Here is a 21,573-nt window from a genome sequence, read left to right as displayed (position 1 = left end):
TACTATCTAAAATGTCAAAGGATTCCCCTGAGCGAACTTTGATGCCACTTTGTTCCTATGCAAAATTATATAATAAACCAAGAGGAGTGCAATTTAATACTCTATAATTACCTTACAACTCATGATGGTGACACTGAAATGTAACCCTCAAATCATCGCTGCTAAAAAAGACCAAATCGATTTTTATTATCACATTATCTCAATTATAGCTCGTGCTTATAAAAGCGCTTACTAACCATAATGCTTAGTTTCAAGTTTTAACCAGTCTTTTTTCGATATCTCCGCAACAACATTATGCTGGGTTTTATTGTTTAAAAGAAGAAAAATTATATATCATGCCGGGCAGCCCAAAATTTATTTGGGCAAATGAATTCCATATAAAAAAGAGAAACTTTACCATCCAGGATAATGAGGTTGGTCAATTTCTGACCTTCTTACCTTGCGACTTCCCCTTGAGAATCGAGACCAAATTCATGGGCAAAAGTGTTTTGTATTTACTAATTTCAATACCCTTGAAGAATGTCATTGAAAGCAAAAGGAACAGAAGCTCTTCATAGTAAGTTACATCATTGAAAAACTTAAAACCTAATGCTTGTTGTAAATGCAATGGACAAAAACCTTCACCACAATATTTACACAAGCGCTCTCATCTTCAGATTTGGCAGAAAAAAACATTTAATTTAGAGTCCGCAGCAAAGAAACCTCTTGTGCCATCTAAATCTGTCAGAAGCAAACTCACTAACTTGTTAAATACTCAAGACGTACAGAGGCAACTCAGTACATAACTTCTGTACCCTAGGATTGCCCTTGAATTTCTTTTTCTCCAATTGAATCACCCTGGGCTGTCAACCCTCGGATCTTAACATCATAGTGAATTTCTTCAACTCTTTTTAGGTCATACTTCATACCTGCCAGGTGAAAGGTGAGAGAAGATTCAGACAAGAGGACCTCAAATCATATATATGATATAAAATCATTCAAGCAGTATCAGACTTGGAGATGTGGTTTACCTCTTTCTGAAGAAGGCACCTAAGTTTTTAAAGTGATCAGATTAATACTTGTACTAACAATTTTATCAATTTGATACTTCCGTCTATCTATCGTCTTAAAACCAAACAGAATTTTTGCAATGTGCATGAAAAGCTATAAAATGTTGCCGTGTGTACAAAATGTCACCTCAACTTGACACCTAGCTAAAAAATAAAAAAACAAAGGTGGCGGAGGGGTGGCTCTCCCTTCTCTGCTTGGTGGGGGCTTTGGGGAGCTTGCAGGGCTAGGGAACTTTCGTCAGGGGGTGGGGAAATATTTGTTACACAAACATACCACAAGAAGTTATTTGTCACTTTTGAAACCCTAGGAACTTATTTGTCATAACGTCAAACCCGAGGGACCAATTTAGCAATTTTCCCAATTGGTAAATTTGTAAAGAACAAGTATCAATTTTGTCGTTTTTTAAACTCATGTACCTTCTTGATAAAGAGATAAACCACATGTATCAATTATGCATTTAACCCTTAATAAAAAGGAATATGTAGGGATAAAGCTCCAATCAAAGAGTCTACCATCAAATTTCTTGCGCAAAAAATCATTTCGGAGATTAAGCATTCGAAAGGCCGCATGAAGATCCGTTATGAACTTCAACACCTTTCTTGGGCAATCATAGTCTCCCGCTGTCACTTGGTTCACAACATACCTTGGCTGCAAAAACACAATGAACTATCTAAGAAGCCCTTCCTTTCTACATATTATAGATTACTTTTATGAGATGTTTATAAAGCACTAATTAATATGCCAATCAATGAGCAATACAGCCCAATCAATTTGCTCATCTTTAGCACATTATAGTTTTCAACAGATCTGATCTGGTTGTATACTCTACCATTAACGTCTTCTCGTTTTGTTACTATGACAAACAATTTTCACATTTCCCAACTTCCCTACCGTTTTAATCAATAACTAATGTCAAGATTACAAACATGCAAGGAACATGTTTGCAGTTTGTATAAGCAAGATGCTATCCTTTTGAAATGTGGAGAACAGTTCTTACCAACTCATTGGACATGAAACAAATACCTGCATAATTAAGAAAGTTACAACATTAGTGTATCTATCAGAAAAAGAAACACTCATGATACAATCTAACTTACTATCTACCATCCACTAAAGAGAGGTAAAACATTGGATTCTTGATAAATGATTATGTAGCATGCCTTATTGGCTCCAACAACCAACATGTGTGTATGTAGTGTGACATTGATTATCATGTTTCTATACCATATGCACCTGTATTGGATAAAATCATTAAAAAAGTGTGTGCGCTAGTGGTGTTTGGCACATGCAAAAAGTGGGAAAAATGTAAAGGCCTCATTCCTGGCCTATACGGATGGATATATATATACATCATTGTGATAAATTATTTGTTTCAAAGAAGCAATCTTTCGATGCAAATATATATTTGACACTGCTAGCAAACTTACCAATAAGATAGTCTTCAATATCGAGACCAAACTCCGAATTGTTCACTGCATATTGAAAACTGAATAAGATTAGAAAATAGTTCACTGCATAAGTGAAAAATAAATAATATTAGAATATACAGAGATTTGACTGGCAATGCAGACTGCGTCATATAAATATAAAAAATGGGAAACATCAGAGACAATAATAGATCACCATTGACTGCAAAAATACAGTATAAAGACTCAAGAGTGTAAAGGAAGTGAGAAAGGAAAGAATTAGCAATTTTGTTTCCACTTCTTTCTCATCCATCTACAGAGGCAGCTAGACATCAACACACCACTAACATTTACTCATAAAAACAACAAATGGTGGCATATTTAAAAGATAAATCTGAAACAAACATGCTACCAAATCATAAGTTCCTTCTTCCAGTCATAAGCTCGAAGACCACACCTATATATGCATTCTGGTGAAATGCAATGCATGTGTCAAAGCCCTCCGTAACCATTTGGCCGCATAGAATTGCACTAATGTGAGTGGTCCTAGGGTCAATCAATGAGACATATGGGAATAAGGTTCGTGCAGTTTTGGCCGTTTCTAATACTTAGAAAATATGAAAAATAAAGTACAAAGCTCAAGTAACACAATTGAGAGTTTCCCACCCATAGAAACACCCACTAGAAAGAAAGAGAGAAAAATAAAAGGTAAAAAGTCGATTTCTTAGCAAACTAAAGAGTGATTGTAAACAAGCAAACAAAAAAGGGAGCAAAAACATACGCCCAAGTTTATCCTCAGCTTCAGAGTGCATAAGAAGAATTCCTGTTTCCAACCAGTGCATGAAAGCAAGCAAGGAAACCACCGTCTGTGTCTCACTCCTCCAATCACCATGGTACCTTTACAAAAAAACAACAATAAAAACACTTGCCAACCAAAAAGACCAAATTAAAACTAGAACAGAACTAGCTTCCTAAGATGTCTCGCCCACCTGTAGTACTGCCCGGGACATTCACGGAGAACCACAGCAAGTCGATTGTAAAGCTCCTTTAGTACACCAATCTGAGCCTTGGGCTTCTCTAAAAGCTCTATTTCAAAACGCATAGAACAAAAAATATATATATATCAAATTTACATTTTTCATGGTCTCTGATTGTCTTTCCGAAACTAATACCAATCAAACCTTTTTTTCTTTTCTTTTAAATATAACGCTTAACTTTGTTCCAGTAACCGGAAACGGCCTACTTTTCCTCATTTTTTTTTTCTCACAAACAATCATTTCGTCAATTGACAAAAAATACCAAGATATATTATAGATATACCAGGAGTTGGGCGAGACTGGTGAACCAGAAGGAGAGTGGCATGCATGAGCCTTGTGGTGGACTCGATCTCCATCACCACAGCTCGAATGCGGTCGCGCAGGCTTCCAGACTCTTCGAGCTGAACGTGGAAGTCCTCAAACTGCTTCTCCAGAGAAGCAGAAGAGTGGGGCGCGTGGGCTTCACCGCCCGCCATCGAGGAGGAGCAGAGAGTCGAAGAAAGCGAACGAAACGTTTCTCTCCCGATCCGAGAGTTGATAAACGTCGGTGATTGAGAGGTGGATATGGTGGGGAATGTATGGAGAAAGGAGAGCGTGTAGGGGAACTTTGGATTAGGGTTTAAGGAGCGAGAGACTGTCAAGTAAGCGTTTCGAAACGCTGGTCTCATATTTGCAAACAGAGCTCCGTTGCTTTTGTTATTACGTGTTAATTTGTTACGCACATACGATTTGTAGGAAATTCAAATGCCTTATCGTATTATTTTTTTAATAAAAATAATAAAGGTAAAGTTCATTTAACTTCCTCAAACTGTCACTCCAATGATAATTTACCTTCCAAACTATCAATTACGATAATTTACCTCCCAAATTATCAAAAAAATGACAATGTACTCTCAATTTTAACAAAATAACAAAATTACCCTTGCTAAAATAAAAATAAAAAATACTAAAATTTATTTATTTTTTCAAAAATTTAAGGATATTTTTGTCTTATTAAAAATTTTATAGGGGTAATTTCGCCATTTTGCTAACACTGGGGGTTCATTGTCATTTTGTGGTAGTTTTGAAGGTAAATTGTCGTAAGTGATATTTTAGGAAGTAGATTGTCATTGGAATTGTAGTTTGAAGAAGTTAAATAGACTTTATCCAAATAAAAATAAAAAATAAAAAGCCCAAAACTTTGGATAATCTATAAAATATTACAAGTATCGAAATAATTAATTAGAATTGCTATATTTATATCTTATAATCTGGAGCTTATTACGGACGATAAAATATTAATGATGACAAAGATCCTTAACTTGTCTGTCAAAATGTAAACAAACATAATCAACTTTCTTTTCATGTTCAACTTATCACTTTTGCATAGATGTTTATCAATTCAATTCACTTTCTCAAAATTAGAAATTCAATCTTTCATTTATATATAATTTTCTTTTACAAGAAATCGAAATATCATTAAAAGCGTAACATGAAATATACAAGAGAAACCACCTAAAAATAAGAAAATGTTGATAACTAATTATTACAGAAAAAAACAAAAGAAGCTGTCCAAAGATACAATGTATTGAGAAATAAAAGCTTAATCTCCTCTAAAGTCTTTTCACGGCTCTCAAAATTTATATCCTTACTTTTTCTCCATAGATTCCACAAAAGGCACGAATCAAAACAAATATATGTGTTTCTTCCTTTCATTTCAGTTCTCTACTCAGCTACAATAGACATTCTAATTGACAAAAGGAAATGACCACAAGTCCTAAACTGGGTCATGAGACTTGATTTACATTACTAGTTAATACCCTTTACATTTTTTTTTTTTTCTTCTCACTTGCAGTGATTGGATCCCCTTCTGAGGCTCTATGATACAAGGGTACCAAAATTAGACTTGTATAATTTGTACACTAGGAAACCAACAAAGAAAGAATGTCCAAAGTCACTTGTTTTGAAAGGTTACCATACAAAAGAATGCCAGGACACGACTAACTACACCAGTAAGAATGAGGAGGCATAGGCAAAGAGCCCAATCATGAAGATTATAGCCACTTTCCATCAATGCATTGCATCGAGTTATCAGCCACACCCCAGAATACCTGAGGAACAAAGCAGATAAAACAGTTAAAATGACAAAATTGGCAAGGTAATGCAGTTAATTAGAAATCTGTATTCATATAATGATTACTGTGAACTCAAGTTTTTGTCAAAATCTTTTTTTTTTTTTTTTAAACTCAACTCAAGCTTCGCTCCGACTAATCATCGGTTGACCTATAGTAAATGCATGCACTTTAGTTGGCTCATAACAAACACAGCAGTCATGCCGACTTCCTTCATGGCTTATGTTTCTCTTGTCTTACCTCTAAATCCCAATAAGATCTCCAGAAACAGTTCCATTAGTTAATAGGCAGCAAGTTAGAGATTTCTTGTGGTTTATCTACAGTAACAATTTTGTAAGCAAACCTCTAGTCACTGATAAACTACTATATCAGAGTTGCTATTGTTCTTGAAGTAACTGTTGCATTTTTTTTTTTGGGAATGTGACTTACATATTTTATAGATAGATAGTCTGTAGTCCATATTTCATAAAATGAACATTCAACAATTATCCAAGACTCTGTAGTCCATATTTTAATGAAATAAACATTCAAACAATATCCATGATATCAGAAATTATCTTGGATGTCAGAACTTGTTTCTTCTATTAAGTCTCTCCTTCTGCAAAACCAGGAAAATTTCCTGGAGCAACTTCTTTTGTTAAGCAAATGCAGCCTTAAAGAAGTCAGCATAGGACCTAAATAATACACGTGATAAAGAACTCCTTAGCACTCAGTTTTTTCCTCCAGTTATATGTCTAAAATTGCAATCTTGAGCATTGTATCCTAAACAAAATAGTCAATGATGTCATTATTCCATATAATATGTTGCAATGAGGTTTTAAGCGAAATTGGGCCAAACTGTGGCAATGTCCAGATTGCACAAACGTTCTGTGCATATACTACGATGAATGCACAAAACTGAGTAAGTATGCATCCATTACTTCGACAAAAAAGAAAGGGGGGGATCACAACGAACCTTTCAGCATTTGCAATGATAAAAGCTTCTAAAGCCCACTTTGTATAGCACAAATTTCCTAGATACTTGGCAAGAATACTTTCTTTGTCCTGGTATGCAATAAGAGTCAATACAACAGGAAGAAGCACTGACAACTGCAAGGAGAAAAGAGAAGGCACATACATTACCTTAGAAGAAATTGAAGAGATAAAAGGAATACATATTCATATGCAACAAGTTGATCAATGTAATTTCCAATATATACCAGTTGGGCAGGACTAGGATCTAGATAGATGGCAAATACATAAGCTATGCCAGTCACACAGTAAACGAGGCAAAGCAAAACAATGTAATTGTCTGCAAAGGATGATCTTGGATTGCCAAAGAAATAGAACATGGATAGATAAACCAAAGGCTTGATAACTATATTGGAAAGATCAACTGCATCTTTGGAGAGGAAATGAGCCAGACTGCTGATTCCAGATGCACTCTCTCTCCAGTAGTGTAATTTGTCCATAGAAAATGTTCTCAATGCTGAAATCTTGCACAGTAGTGCTGCAAATGTACAATTAAAATTATCCCATGAGAAAGGACATGTAGTACAAAAACATATATTTTATAATAATCTAATTAATTTGTAAATATTTAAATTTTGCGCGACAGCAATATATACTCCGTAAGGGAGAGGATAAAATTGCTATCTTCATAAGTAATGATAGATTCTCATTTGAAAGGGTTAAAATTTAAAAGAGGCAAAGTAAACCAGTGCCAGTTGAACAGTCAGCCAAGGCACTGGATTAAAAACCAGGTGTCTCAGCCTCTCAAGTCTAACTCTCCTGGAGCACCACTACATGTAGTTTCTACTGACAGTTGCATAAAGTAATTCATGGGGGGTGGGGGTGCGAGTAACATTCAATCTCATTGCCCATGGAAACCAATGGCGACTTGAATTCAATACAAACATAAAACAGCTAACAAGTTCATATTTTAGAACTTACAAACAGCGATGACGGTATAAGTATAGCCGAGAGACCCAAATGTTTCATCGCCCACTTTAGCAAGAGTTCCCATGGAGGCTCCAGCAAGTAATAAAATCAGATAATCAGCTGCTTGTAATCTACCTTCTCGTAGCCGCTGCTTACCAACCCTGAAAGATTTGACCATATACTGAGAAATTTGTGTACCAAACTTGATAGTTGATGGAGAACTTGTTCCAGATAAATTATGAATTCAATTTTGAAAACAGAAATTATGTTAAATCTTTGAGACAGACCAGCTTAACTAACAGATCAGTTGCAAATTGAAAGCTCAAATGAGCAAAAACCCTGTCATTTCAATATGCACACAGTGTTTAACAAAACGCATTTCACGTAACTGAATAGAGATCAGAGACTGCCCCTTGTGATGCTAAAGTTTTCAAGAATGGCCAATAAGACTGACAAATTAAAAATGCAACTTCCAGGAGAAAGCTGCTTGTAACCCTGAGAAAGTTAACCTCTAGCCTATGTTTTCAATTTACTACTTTCTGTAGACAACAGCAAAGCTGGTTGACTTGTGTGGAATAGGAATCAAGGATTTATTGGTTCATTTGTCTCTTAATAGTTTCTGAAAGTAGGGAAGTTTTGGTTGCTTATTTATCTAAAACAGGAAGAAAAAAAAAATGATTAACTGTACCTCCCAAGGAAGTATCTGTATTGCCGGGCTACACCAGGAGTTCTTCGGTTGGATAAGTCCTTAGACTTTAAGAAGTTATGTTGTATATGATCTCGTTTCAGCTCAACAGTAGACATCACATCCTGCCACAAATCTCCAGCAAAAGATTGTTCAATAGCTCCATCACTAGGATTTGAGCCAGTTGAGGATGCAGCAATTCCTTCAACATATTGCAGCATATCTGGGGGTACTGCGTACCCGTTGTGAAGCATCCATCTAACAGGAAGCTGTTCACGAGTCACACTCGAGCTTGGTTTCACTATACCTTCCAAAATGTCAATGATGTGGTCTGGAGGATTAACACGCTCTGGTACGGAGATCCCAAGGCCAGCAAAGTATTCTTCAACTTTCTTTGCAGATCCATGATACGCAGTAAGACCACCTTTGGCTAAGAGTATTAAATCATCAAACATCTTGAACAAAGCATAGCTGTATGGGAAGAGGGAAAAAAAATAAGACTCGACCTCAAATTTTAACTGGTAATGACATGAAAAATAAAAATAAAAATGTGATCACAGCTCTTCATAAATCTTTAGGAGGAAGATTACCTATGATTGAGGCTTGGGGAGTCTTTGGTTGAGCTTAACTTAATTATCCATTACTTAACGGATCATAGTACATAATATCAAAATTTTCATTGAATTTATCACTGAAGTTAATTGATTAGCAATACTTCAATAAGATGGACAATTACATTGAAAAGCACCAAGAAAAAAAGGCCTAATGAACCACTTTTTGTGATCCTCTTCACCATTAGCTCACCATAAATAATTATGCGTCTTTTTCTTTTCCCATAAAACATTGAATCTGAGTACTATTAAATATTCATATAAAGCCTTTCAGTGAACTTATTTTATTGACATTTGAAACGAGTTATGCATTGTTAAAGTATTGATTAAATGATTAAATTTACCTCTTCCTATGAGCTTAAACTTTTAGAAGTGGTGATTTAACATGGTATCAAAGCCAAAGGTCCTGGATTCGAACCTTGATTTCGCCAATTCACCCCCTATTTAAATTAAATATTCCACATGTTAAGTCTTACTTATTAAAAGGAAGTTTGAGCCTACAAGTGAGGGAGAATATTAAAGTATTGACTAAATGATTAAATTTGCATCTTCCTATGAGCCTAAGCTTTTAGGACAAGTAGTTATTTAAGATGCATAAAGATATTTGACCTCCAACTTGAGGGTGACCGTCAGGCTAGAGTGCAAAATTATTGATGGTTTGTTTTAATAAAAAATAAAAAATAATAAAAAACTAATGAAATAGTCAACTATATCAAAAAAAAATTTTGTTCTCCACTCTCCCTCTATTTTGTTTTACCTTCTAGCTCTTGTACACCATCGTATTTCACTTGTGCTATAGAACACTCATCGCAAACTCCAAAGCATATCATACAACTTTCAGATATTTGTAAGCAATGTGGGGCTTAACACCCATGAGTCTCTTTATAAATCAGGGCTACTCATCTTCCTAATATGAGACTAGAGTGTTACATTGACTCACCACACTAATAAAATATGAAATGTCAGAATGGGTCCAACCAATTGTTGATATCTACCATCATCCACCAAGGACTCTCACTACTTTCTCCCAACTTAACATTCACTTTCACTAGATTATCCAATGCCTTTACATCCGAGCATTCATGTTTCCATGAGAAGATCAATAACACATTTTCATTGGGATGAATACACCATGTTTTGACCTTGCTACCTCAATACCTAGAAAATACTTCAAACTGTCCAAGTCTTTTATTTCAAATTCATTGGCAAGAGATTTTTTTTTTTTTTTTTAAATTCCATATCTCCTCGTCATCATTTTCTATTACTACAATATTATCAATGTAAACAATCAAAGTTGTTACCTTTCCTTGAGTGGAATGTTTGATAAAAAGTGTATGATCATCCTGACTTGGTTTGTAACCAAATCTTTGCATATCCCGTAAAAACCGCTCAAAACATGCTCTCAAAGATTGTTTTAGACCATACAAAGCCTTCTTCAGATTGCCACCTTACCCATAGTGGATGAATCTTCAAGTCCATAGTAACTTCTATGGATACTTCTTCTAGATCTCCATGAAGGAATGCATCTTTCACATCAAATTGGTGCAGATGCCGATTCAGATTTGCTGCTACAGAAAATAGGGCTCTAATTGTGTTCATCTTTGCTACTACAGAAACAGCATATGTTTCCTCATAGTCAATTCCATAGGTTTGTGTGAAAACTTTTGCATCTAGTATGGCCTTGTATCGTTCCATTGAACCATTGGCCTTATGCTCGACAGTGAACAACCACTTGCATCTAATTGTCTTCTTCCCATTAACCAATATAACAAGATCCCAAGTATTATTTTTGTGAAGGGTTTTCTATCTCTTTTTACATCATTTCCCTCCACTTTGTATCACTAAGTGCCTCCTCTAAATTTCTAGGGATATACACAGCCAATAATTTGAACACAAAGGAATGATATGATGGTGAAAAGTGCTAATAGGAAACAAAATCATATATGGGATGGTGAGTGCATGACCTAACCTTTGCGCTGTGCAATAGGAAGTTTCATATCATCAACAATAGGCAGTGAAGGATACAGATCAAGGATAGAAGTAGCACTACCTGAGTCAAGATCATATGTTTGACAAGTAGCATCAGGGATAGTCTAATTTTTCAAGCATTTGGAGTAAACTCTCAACTCTTCCACAAACGGCACATATGAGTTATTAGTAGGATGGCACAGGAGCAGGAACAGGTAATGGACCAGAAAAATCCGCTTACTCGGACTCTCCCCATGAAGAGAAGTTTAGGCTGAGGAGAAATATGGTCAAGTTTCAAAAAAGGTAGCATCCATCTAGACAAAATGTTTCAAATGGGGGATGATAGCATTTATACCCCTTCTACGTAGGAGAATAACCAACAAAGGCATATTTGAGGGAATAAGGATCTAACTCACCCCGAGTTGGACCATGAATATGGACATAACAACCACAACTAAACACCTTTATAGAGACACCTTTTGAAGTAGAGAAAGGTGAAGACAACGCCTCAAGAAGTGTTTTGAAATATAAAGCACAAGAGGAAATCCTATCGAAGAGATATGCAACAGTGAGAAAAGCAGCCCCCCAATAAAATTTGGGAACATGCATATCAAGCATTAAGTATCGAGTTACCTCTAGAAGATATCGATTTTTCTACTCAGCAAAACCATTATGCTAAAGAGTATTGACAAAAGTGGTTTGATGGATACTGCCATGTTCATGAAAATATGTACTGAGATCATCCGACATATACCCACCTCCATTGTCAAGACACTTTTGATAATAGTATTAAATTGGGTCTAAATTATTTTGTAAAACATCTGGAATACAGAGAACACATCACTTTTATCTTTCAACAATAAACCAAGGTGGTCCAAGAAAAACATCAAGAAAACAGACAAACCCTTGATAACCATATAAAGAAACCACTTGTGAAGGGCCCCACACATCAGTATGAACAAGAACAAACCGCTCAACACTTTTATCGATACTAGGTGAAAAAGGCCCACGATGTTGTTTAGCAAGTTCACAAGTTTAACGCTAAAACTTAGAAACGTTATTATGCAAAAATAAGGAAGGATAAGGAAGGAAACATGAGTTGCAACAACAAAAAGAAGAATGCCCTAATCGCTGATGCCAAAGCCAAATTCTTGCTAGAAAGTCATCTGCCCAAACAATGTGATAAGCCTATGTGAGCCGACCTTGTGTCTTAGGCTAAGAATCCAGGTAGTACAAACCTTCTCCCAAGCTACCATTGCCAATCATCTTCCTCGTGACTAGGTCTAAAAATAAACAATAATGAGAATAAAAAATACTTAACAATCCAACTCACACGTAATACGCGTAATGGATAATAAATTAGTGGCAAAATCAGGTACATGAAGGATAGAAGACAATGTCATAAAGGGTGTGATAGAAATGGAGCTTTTACCAAACACCGGTGATAGAGAACCATCAGTTATTCTAACTTTTTTTCTGCCAGAACAAGGATTATATGAAGAAAACAAGGAAGACATACCAATCAAGTGGTATGAGGCACTGGAGTTAATGACCCAAGGACCATCAGAGTGACTAGCATATGCATTCAAAGCCATAAATTACCCATATGAGCGAAGGAGAAGGATGAAGTATCAAATGTTTCCAATTGAGACATAAGTTGACGAAGTGTATCAACAGAAGAAGAACTAGCATCAGGTGAGGAAGCAAATGTCTCTACCATAGAAGTATGATTGGCACGAGGCCTAGTTCCTCCACCTGAACGACCTCGGGCAAGATGACCATGAAGTCTCCGACAAGTTTCTCGAGTATGCCGAGACTTATTATAGTGGTCATAAAAATGTTTGTTCTTATTGTATGCGGTCACATCTATTACTTTGCCACCATACCAACTTCTGAAATCACCTTTCGAATTGCATTGAGATGCATTTACTAGACCAGATTGAGCCTATGAACTGAAATAGAGCATTGTGCTATGACGACTCTCCTCATTCTGGACATAAGAGAATACCAAGTAATTCTAGAAGTCACTCTTGTGTCCCTCTTGTGTCATTCTAAGAATGAGTGCCTTCTATAATCACTATTTAATCAAAATTCAATAATAATCAATCACAAAGCCAATGGTGATTTTAAAAACCACATCATTCTTGGAGTGACACAATAGTGATTTCTAGCATTACTCGAAAATACCTTCCTCAGTGACGAAAGATAATCCTTTCCCAAACTTTGAACACAAACCAGATCATACTCTAAGTTTAAACCAGCTAAGAACTCATAAATACATTCCTCTTGTATCATCTTTCTAATCTTGATTGCATCTATTGTACACTTGGTCTGCAATTCTAATAATGATCCAACTCCTGCCACATACCATGAAGTTTATGAAATTAAGTAGCTAAAAGCCAATCACCTTGGATTGTTCCATGTATCCATAACTTCAATTCATAAGAACGTGTTGCATTCCCCAATTTTTGAATATGTTCGAGTTGCTACATCCCAAACCTCTTGTCATGTGGAGAAATAAATATCCCCAACTAATCTCTAGTAGCATAGTGTAATAACTAGGACATAACCATCGAATTCTCAGCCTCCCACTTGTAATAATAAGGGTCATCTAACGCATGTTCAGATACTTTCCCATTCAGGTATCCCATCCTTCCTCGAGTCATAATGTATAGCATCACCAACTGGGACCAAGAAAGGTAATTCAGCCAATTCCAACTTCACAGTTGTGATTTGGAGATTTGGATTCTCACTATGGAAGGTCACCTGACTCTCTATCTCCTTTTTGTGAGTTTTTGAGGTTTGACTCAAATTTGACATCTTGAGTTCAGACATCTAGTCAAATAGCTCCAATACACAACAATTGGGCTCAAGAGAGATTAAAAGTAGTAAAATGAAAAACTATTTTTTTGGATAGGTAATCAGAGAAATTGTATAGAAAGCATAGGCGCCCCAGCATACGGGAAGTATACAAAAAGGACACAAAAAACAAAGAAAAGTAAGAAACCCCAAACACCAAACATCCCAACAGAAACCAACACACAAACCCTAAACAAAATTACATCACTGAAAGAGCCTTCTTGACTACTCCTAGCATCAAAGTTGATAGAGCACTCTAAGTTCTTCAACTCCCTTCTCCCTTTAAGCTTGGGAGTGGAATTTGGGACCTCATGGCGCTAGCTCTTATCCACTTGAGTCATAAGGTTCAAAAATCCCATTGTGTCCCCCTCAAAAGAGATCCCAGCGGCTTGAAGACACAGCGTTGCCACAAGAGAGATAACAACCCCTACAAAATCACCTCCACTCGAAGAAACTCCCACCTCAAAGGAAGAAGACAAACTCCAAGGCAAGTCCAGCAAAAGCCTGGGGGAGGGAGGGGCAAAGTAAAAAACTAGAATTCAAGAGCAAAACTCAAAGACAATCAACATCTTTTTTCTTTTATTTTCCTTTTGCTAAATGACTTGTCGCTTAGGGGTCCTACTTGTCATTTGACAAACTGCTGAACGACTTGTCATTTTTCCCAAATCTATACGTCTTTTCGTTTGCCATCATACCCAAAACGACATGTAATTTTGCTTCCTGATCACAGCCTCCACGAGCAGTCGTCAGAGATCACCCAGCCGCCACTAAATGATGCAAGTGGTCCTAAAAAAAAACCCAAAAATCCTCTTTTCACCGCTCATCATGTCATTCAAGTTGGGTTCACCAGTCGCAAAGCCACAGATACTTGGGTTCACCAATTCATGTCAGGAGCTTGGATTTATGCTGACACCAGGATCCGTAAGGCTCGCGTTAGCTGCTGCGTGAGACAGTTAACACATGCAACCAACCCAAAATTTTTTTAAAAAAGATAAAATAAAATTCCAAGAATGCTTGATACCAAGTTGAAATAATAAGAAGAGAAATTTGTTTGAAAGAAAACTGTTTTATTCCACCATATTGGTTTCACATGTTTACATGGGTTTAAATAGAAGAGAAATACAAACTATTGTGGAAAGAAATTAATAGCATTTTACAATAGGAAGAAATCTGGGAATAAAATCAAGGAGAACCAAATCATATCAAATGGGAAGTTTCCATCTTCAACAAGCAGAGGATTTGAGTTTAAATCCTGACTCCACGGTTTACCCCTCCCTTCCCCCCATCTCCCAAATTTCAATTAAATATTCTAAGTGTTGGGTCACATTGTTGAAAGAGAGTTTGAGCCCACACGTGAGGGAAAGTGTTAAAGTGATTAAATTCATTATTTCATGTCAACTTAAGCTTTTGTAATAACTGGTGATTTAACACATTTTACTAACAAAACTCTCACACTTCTATTTCTTATGGATGATCCACACAAGAATCCCAAATCATGGCAATCACAATAAACTGGAATAATGAGTTGCATTTTGCCCAAAAAAGTAATTTCTAAATGAAAATGGAATTTTTCTTTATATATATATCCTGGCTAAATATTTTATGTACCCTGAACAACACACTTTTATAATTTATGATGATCCGTCCAAACAAGCACAGGCTTACATATATATAAATTTTTTTTTCCATTTTCCTAGTAAGTACAAGCACCCACAGGATTCATGTCACTGAAATTATATAAGCCAGAGGAAACAACACATAGTCTTTGTTGTTTCTTAATTAGGCAAAATAGTTTTTGTTGACCTTGAAAGTTTGTATTAGGTGAAAAAGAGGAGCATGAAAAGAAAAACAAAATAAAATGTCTCATCATGTATTCTTTTACAAAGAGAACTATGTTTTGCTGGCATTTTGTTTAGACGATAAAAGATTAGAGAAAGAGAAAGCTTACCTTGGTTGGTGAACTACCATGCAGATGTTTACCCCTTCAAGAGCTTCACGTCGAAGTGCTCTAAGAAGTAACTGAGAAGATGAACTGTCTAGACCAGTTGTGGGCTCATCCAAGATCAACAACGAAGGTTCCATGACCATCTCTAGGCCAACATTTACACGCTTCCTCTGGCCGCCAGAGATTCCTCGCTTCTCCACAGTTCCAACCATGGAATCCCTCACTGCCTGAAGTCCCAAGCACTCAATGACTCTTTCAACAACCAGAACCCTATCAGGTTTGGGCATGTCGGCAGATAGTCTGTAGTATCAAGGAATACAGCAATAGAAATTAAATAGCAATGACAATGGAACTAAACAAACACTAGATATCAATCCACTTAATCTGGAAGTCAATTTGTAGAGTGAAGTGGTGGCAAGAAACAAGATAATTTTAAAGTAGCATATGTTTAGTTCAGAATGACAAGTCAACTTATTGACAACGTGAACAGGTAAAGTGAATCATATGGAAATCAAAATATACAAGGATCTCCACAAAAGTATAAGGCTTTCAGTGTTGAAAATATGCAGGCATATTTGCTAAAGATACACCATGTTTTCTGCATTAACTCTTGTCAGAGATTTTATATGAAGTAAAAACTTAGATATTAAAGATTTCATAGGTTTACTTCTTTCAGTTTTGGCAAATATTTTACTAGGATAATCTTACCATATATTTTGATAATGCTCCGAATATTGAAATGTGTAGGTGTAATCCCGTCCGATACATTACCTTTATATCTAATGGCACTTTCCTGGATATAGGACGGTGGTGGATGGGACTTTCCAATTCATTTGATTCTAAGTTCAAGAGTTCGTCCCCCCAAAATGACCTTAGGATAAAGGAAATTATTATCCTTGGTGTGCAACTATGTATTGGTGTTCACGTCAGTATCATAGAAAAGCAGATTCTTTGTTTTCTTTAATTTTTCATTCTAGGTTGAAGGCCCATAGAGTGAGGTGGGGCGGGGAGTTTATATTTCACAGACTTGTGGCTAAGTTAAGCTGTAGGGCTAAGCCAATCAGCAATAAACCGAGTCTGATTTGGCAGTCTTTATCTTGAGAAATATAAGTTGATTGTGGTCATTGCTGAAAGAAATGAAATCAATCTTTTGGAAAAACCATGTATGTCTAATTGTAACGAAAATTGTTAAATCATTGATTTTCCCAAAAGCTTATGTTATGGAAATTGTGAATTTTTAATCATTTATAATTACTTCCCTACCACTCTCCTAATGTGTGAGACCAAACAATACAATGTATATTGTATTGAAATAGGGAGTAAATTGTGAAGTTAGGATTCAAATTCGGGATTATTTCTTTAAGGAAGTGGTCCTAAAAGTTTAAGCTAATAAGAAATGGTGAACTTAATCATTTCTAATTTATAGTCTAACAAATATAATTATTACCATCAAGTTTTAGAGTTCCATAAGAAGAAAGAAAAAAAAAAAGAGCAAGTGATAATCTCTAACACCAATGATATTGATCATGAGCAATAAATGATACACATGAATTTCAAGAATGATATTCAAACGTGATGGAATTAGATAGCATGTCAAGTAGTGGCATACCTGCACCTTGCACTGAATTGGAGATTCTCCTCCACTGTCAAGTTCCCATGCACAATGTCATCTTGTGGTACAAAACCAATAATTTTTTTATAAGAATCCATGGCTTCAAATTTTCCATTTATAAGAATTAAACCTGTCATGGTGCATCCAGTCACTTTTCCAGCCAAAGCAGAAAGAAATGTCGTTTTTCCTGCCCCTGATGGACCCATGACAGCTGAAACTCGACCGGGCATGAATTTCCCACTAACACACCTAAGTAGATGTTTGTTTTTCCCTTTTAAAGTAAGAGTTAGATCTTTGAAAGCCACCTCAATCACAGGCCTTGTCCTGATTTCACCACCGGTAGCCATTGAAATTACTCCCGAGAATGTCAAGTCTTTGTTTTGTTGTTGCATAGCTTTCTCCTTCTCCAGTTGACCATATGCATACTTAAAAATTTGGCTGTGAGTATGCATTTGCTTTCCTTTTGGCATATTCTTTTTAATATTTTTGTCCCCAATCTCCAGATTAAAGCCGTCATGACTATCTGGATTTTCCTCAAGGGAATGCAACATTTTTGTGAGGTTGCTTGGTTCCTTTTTCTTTCCTTTGGATGCTGCAGCTGATTGCTTAGATCCGCTTGAAGAACCTGGAGGCAAAGGTGGTAACATAGCATCAACGGTTCCAGGTTTAGCATGACCCAAGACCTTCAGCTGCTCTGACTGCCTTGCAGATTTTTTACGAGAAAACGTGCGGGACAACTGTTCTTGCAACCCCCCTGTACGCTTCTTGGCAACATTTTTTGCAGATACCCATCTTTTTCGTGCCTGTGCAGTTTCTCGTGCATGTATGATTGCAGCTTCCCTGGATTTAGCCTGTCTTCTTTCTCGAGTAGTGAGAACTTGATCAGAACAGTTGTATATAATGAGCAGCAGAGTACTCAATGCAGCCTACATAGGCAATTAAACACTATCAAGTTCAAAGGCTGGACCCACAGGAGAAAGAATGCTCAGCAAACAGATCTTAAAAAAATTATTGGCTTTTAGGAATGTTGAATGAAAATTAGGAAGATTGCCCTTTCTTTTGTTCAATTAAAGTCTATGAGAAATGTGAAAAGCAAATAATCCATGAAATAGAACTTATGCATGGAAGAATTAAACAAAAGCATTACCACATAACCCTTCCAAAGAACTCATTAAGAAAACATATAAAAGTTTTCAGAAAGTTTAAGGGAGTGAGGAAAGAAATAGAAGTTAACAGCCATAATGGAGCAAGATTTGTATACTGATAAACAACAAGACAAATTGAACCATCGCAAGATCAATGGTCAACTTTTCCATCTAAGAGTAGAGACGCAATAACTTACAATAAGTACGATTCCATAAGCATGAATGTTTTGATTTTCCGTTTTTGGATTACAGGTGGTGAATTTGAAGCACGCTGCAGAAGGGTTAATAAGAATCAAAATCATGCAAACTAAAGATATTGAGAAAAATTTATTGAGCACACTAATTGTCAGTTTAAACAAGAAGTAACAAGGCTAATAGGAACAATCAACAAAAATGTCATATAGAGTTAAAGGAGATGGTGCAACAAATTATGAAACAATACTGATTGTTTGACATGTCATGGAGAGGTATGAATTTATAAACTAGGCTGGATATCCAGGAATGAATAAGTTTCTAGTCATAATAGCCATTGACATGGATTTGGCATATGAGTCTCCATTTCCTGAACTCCTAGTCTAAAACACCCTAACTGCAAATGAGACAGTATGGTGGGATAAAAGTAGCTCCCAAGGTAATTCATTTGCACGCAGATCATATACAACATTAAGATCATTAAATTTTGTAGCACAAGTGAAGAATTGAGATTAGTGCCATGTTACATGGACAAAAAAAAAACAAAAAAACTTACGTTTTTCAGAAGTGGAGCCCATCGTGCAATAATGTCTGAAATTGCATGAGAAAAAATCATATTAGTACGGGCTGATACTGAGAACTAAATACTTGAACTATATGATCAAGTTATGCAGCAAGACACAATCAAATTAACCAAAAAAAAAAAAATGTGTTGCATATAATGTTTTAAATCAAGCCCTATGTTCATAATGAGACAAATACTACGAGTTCTAGGATAATCACTACCCACTCCTGCAAGGAAGTTCACGTGTGGTATGTGGACAGTATGATCCTGGGGAACAGAAAATTTCGCTGCTGCTTGCAATATCAGCCCAAATATCAGCACCACCACACGTATGGTTGGGGTTTCCAGGAGGTATTTGGTAGCTGTATCTGCAAATTGTCTCTACCAATGAATAATAGTGCATAGTATGAAACCATTATAAATCTCTGGATTAGGAAGACATAAAGAATGTCAAGAATAGGATATTAAACTTACGGGTTACAGATTCCAGTTGTTTTATTCAGTTTTGCACGGGGACAATAAGAACCTAATGGGCAAGCTGCATTTACAATAAATTTGAAAAAAAAAAAAAAAAAAAAGGAGAGAAATGAAAAGGTGTTGGATAGAGTTCAATCTCAACAATGAGATATGTTACATCAGTTTTATCACATACTTACGTATCATGCAAGTAATACCCTGGGGGCAGAAGAAACCCTCGCAACAAGGTTGACAGTCATGATTTCTGTGAGGCATTCTTTTTGAATTTTTGAGGTCAATCTTCTGGTCTTGGCCAACACTGCAACCCCAGCCTGGCTCACATCCGGAAACCCATGAAGTCAAATTGCAATTCCTGTTAGGTTTTAAGTAATTGGCATCTGCTGACTGTCTCCCGAATATACTACTGAAGTAGAATTTTATTTCTGCAGCTGTACATAGTCTCTGCGTGAGATCTCCTGTTAATTAGGTCACATCCATATCAGGAAGCAGGTAAGAGAATAAGTTGTACAAAGTTATTTGAGGGTAAGGAATCCACAAGAAATTAAAACTGAGATGTTAAATATATCAGATCAAATTATTTCAAAGTACAAATTTGTAGTCCTGCTCCTGATTCTAGACTTCATACAAGCTACATTTTAACATCTTGGAACCTAGATGAGGTTGGGAAGCAAAAGAAAAGGCCAAATAGGGGTCCAACGGTCAAATGCACCAAAAACCCTGGATGAAAAGGAGATAGATGTATGATGCCTTTACAATAATTAGCATTCAACAACAAAGGGGGTCATAGATTTGAGGATGTAATGAACTACTGTTCTTCTCAAATTGTATTGACCTTTTTCTATTTTCCTAATAATGAAAGCATTCACATCGGGTTCAACAATGTTTACTTAAGATTTAGTTAAAGAACACTTTTTTTCTATTTTATTAGCTACCTACTTTTTCAAAGCACGGCTCAACATTTTAACTATCATCCTCCACTATTCCATTTAAAATATTCTTTCTTTATCCACTTTTACTGTTCTATTTTATGCAGTGTTGAGTTATAGTGCTCAACAAATTAAATCCTTAGCTAAAGTGGCTAGCCGAATGGGGAGGGTTTTTTGCTATTTTTTGCAACCTTTTGGTTGGCTAGCCAAATGTGAATGCCCGTAGAGATGTTTTGGATATACAAGTCATAACAAAAAGTTCGTTGCCCATGGGTGCAACATTTCTGCATATAAGGCAAATCCATTCTGAAATTGACTAAAGTCTCATACCTTTTGTCTTCTTATTACAATTAGTCAAGAAATCCAAGTTCCCACTAAAATCAAATGCACCATTCCAATCGAGATTCCTGAAAGAAGAAAATCATGGCTCAGAACCAAACATGTACAACAAAAAATCTAATCTAACCACTGTAAAAATAAAATTAAAAAATAAATAAAATAAATAAAAAAAACCCCATCAAATTACTCACACATCCTTTATGCAAAATCCGAATTTTTCTTTGATGTCCTTGCTGAAAATTGTAGTGAGATTCGAAAGCCGACCATAGATGACCTCTGTCACCATTGGAACCGCAGCCCCGTCCACGCGTTGAATGCCCGGTGACAAACATAAAACGATGATGAGAAACAAGAAAACATGGGGAACCCAACAGACATTAATCCTGGATCCACTCATTTCCATCACTTGAACCTCTCCAAATCACAGATTCTAGGAAAACCATCCAAATAACAATTATAAACAAAAATTTTGAACGGCACAAATCCAATTTTGGGCAACTCAAATAATGATTAACCATGGCATTATTGCTGGTAACCTGCGCTTTTAGTCTTTCATTTGTGTTACTTTTAGAACGACTCAAAACTTTTTAGTTCTGGCAGAACACGACCAAAGAATTGAGTAATGGGTGCTGGAAAACGTTGATTGAATGTTAAAAAAGTTGTTGCAGAACAACAAACAAGGTAGAACTTTTGGGTTAAAGGTGTTTTCGAGAATTCTTTCGGGC

At 36.2% G+C, this 21,573-nt stretch overlaps 2 protein-coding genes across 3 annotated transcripts; both read right to left on the bottom strand.

Moving 5' to 3' along the window:
- Window positions 1–569: 569 nt before the first annotated feature.
- Window positions 570–4,183, bottom strand: LOC132162547 (uncharacterized). The gene is made up of 7 exons (XM_059572792.1): window positions 3,777–4,183; window positions 3,446–3,542; window positions 3,238–3,353; window positions 2,478–2,522; window positions 2,048–2,073; window positions 1,563–1,698; window positions 570–908 (listed from the first exon to the last, which is right to left on the bottom strand). The coding sequence occupies exons 1-7, from the start codon at window positions 4,159–4,161 to the stop codon at window positions 796–798; spliced, it is 918 nt and encodes a 305-aa protein (XP_059428775.1). The 5' UTR covers window positions 4,162–4,183; the 3' UTR covers window positions 570–795.
- Window positions 4,184–4,963: 780 nt separating this feature from the next.
- Window positions 4,964–21,573, bottom strand: LOC132191813 (putative white-brown complex homolog protein 30). Of its 2 annotated transcripts, XM_059606918.1 has the most exons (14): window positions 21,040–21,573; window positions 20,840–20,916; window positions 19,763–20,038; window positions 19,581–19,644; window positions 19,328–19,474; window positions 19,098–19,132; window positions 18,547–18,620; window positions 17,202–18,130; window positions 15,596–15,892; window positions 8,213–8,680; window positions 7,537–7,685; window positions 6,804–7,093; window positions 6,560–6,693; window positions 4,964–5,583 (listed from the first exon to the last, which is right to left on the bottom strand). In XM_059606918.1, the coding sequence occupies exons 1-14, from the start codon at window positions 21,249–21,251 to the stop codon at window positions 5,427–5,429; spliced, it is 3,309 nt and encodes a 1,102-aa protein (XP_059462901.1). In that variant the 5' UTR covers window positions 21,252–21,573; the 3' UTR covers window positions 4,964–5,426. The 2 variants fall into 2 exon arrangements, with proteins under 2 accessions (XP_059462901.1, XP_059462902.1); XM_059606919.1 differs by lacking the exon at window positions 19,328–19,474.

This window comes from Corylus avellana, chromosome ca9 (assembly GCF_901000735.1).
Source record: "Corylus avellana chromosome ca9, CavTom2PMs-1.0".
Lineage (NCBI taxonomy): Eukaryota > Viridiplantae > Streptophyta > Magnoliopsida > Fagales > Betulaceae > Corylus > Corylus avellana.
Note: the sequence above shows the minus strand (reverse complement) of the source record. Positions and strands in the feature narration are given on the sequence as shown.

Coding starts and splice junctions, on each gene's coding strand:
- LOC132162547 (XM_059572792.1), bottom strand. CDS start 4,161: ATGAGACCAGCGTTTCGAAACGCTTACTTGACAGTCTCTCGCTCCTTA. Junction 3,354..3,445: donor TGTCCCGGGCAGTACTACAG/GTGGGCGAGACA, acceptor TTTTTTGTAAAG/GTACCATGGTGATTGGAGGA. Junction 2,074..2,477: donor TATTGAAGACTATCTTATTG/GTAAGTTTGCTA, acceptor TTAATTATGCAG/GTATTTGTTTCATGTCCAAT.
- LOC132191813 (XM_059606918.1), bottom strand. CDS start 21,251: ATGGAAATGAGTGGATCCAGGATTAATGTCTGTTGGGTTCCCCATGTT. Junction 19,645..19,762: donor GGGTATTACTTGCATGATAC/GTAAGTATGTGA, acceptor TTGTAAATGCAG/CTTGCCCATTAGGTTCTTAT. Junction 5,584..6,559: donor ATCATTGCAAATGCTGAAAG/GTTCGTTGTGAT, acceptor TTTGTTCCTCAG/GTATTCTGGGGTGTGGCTGA.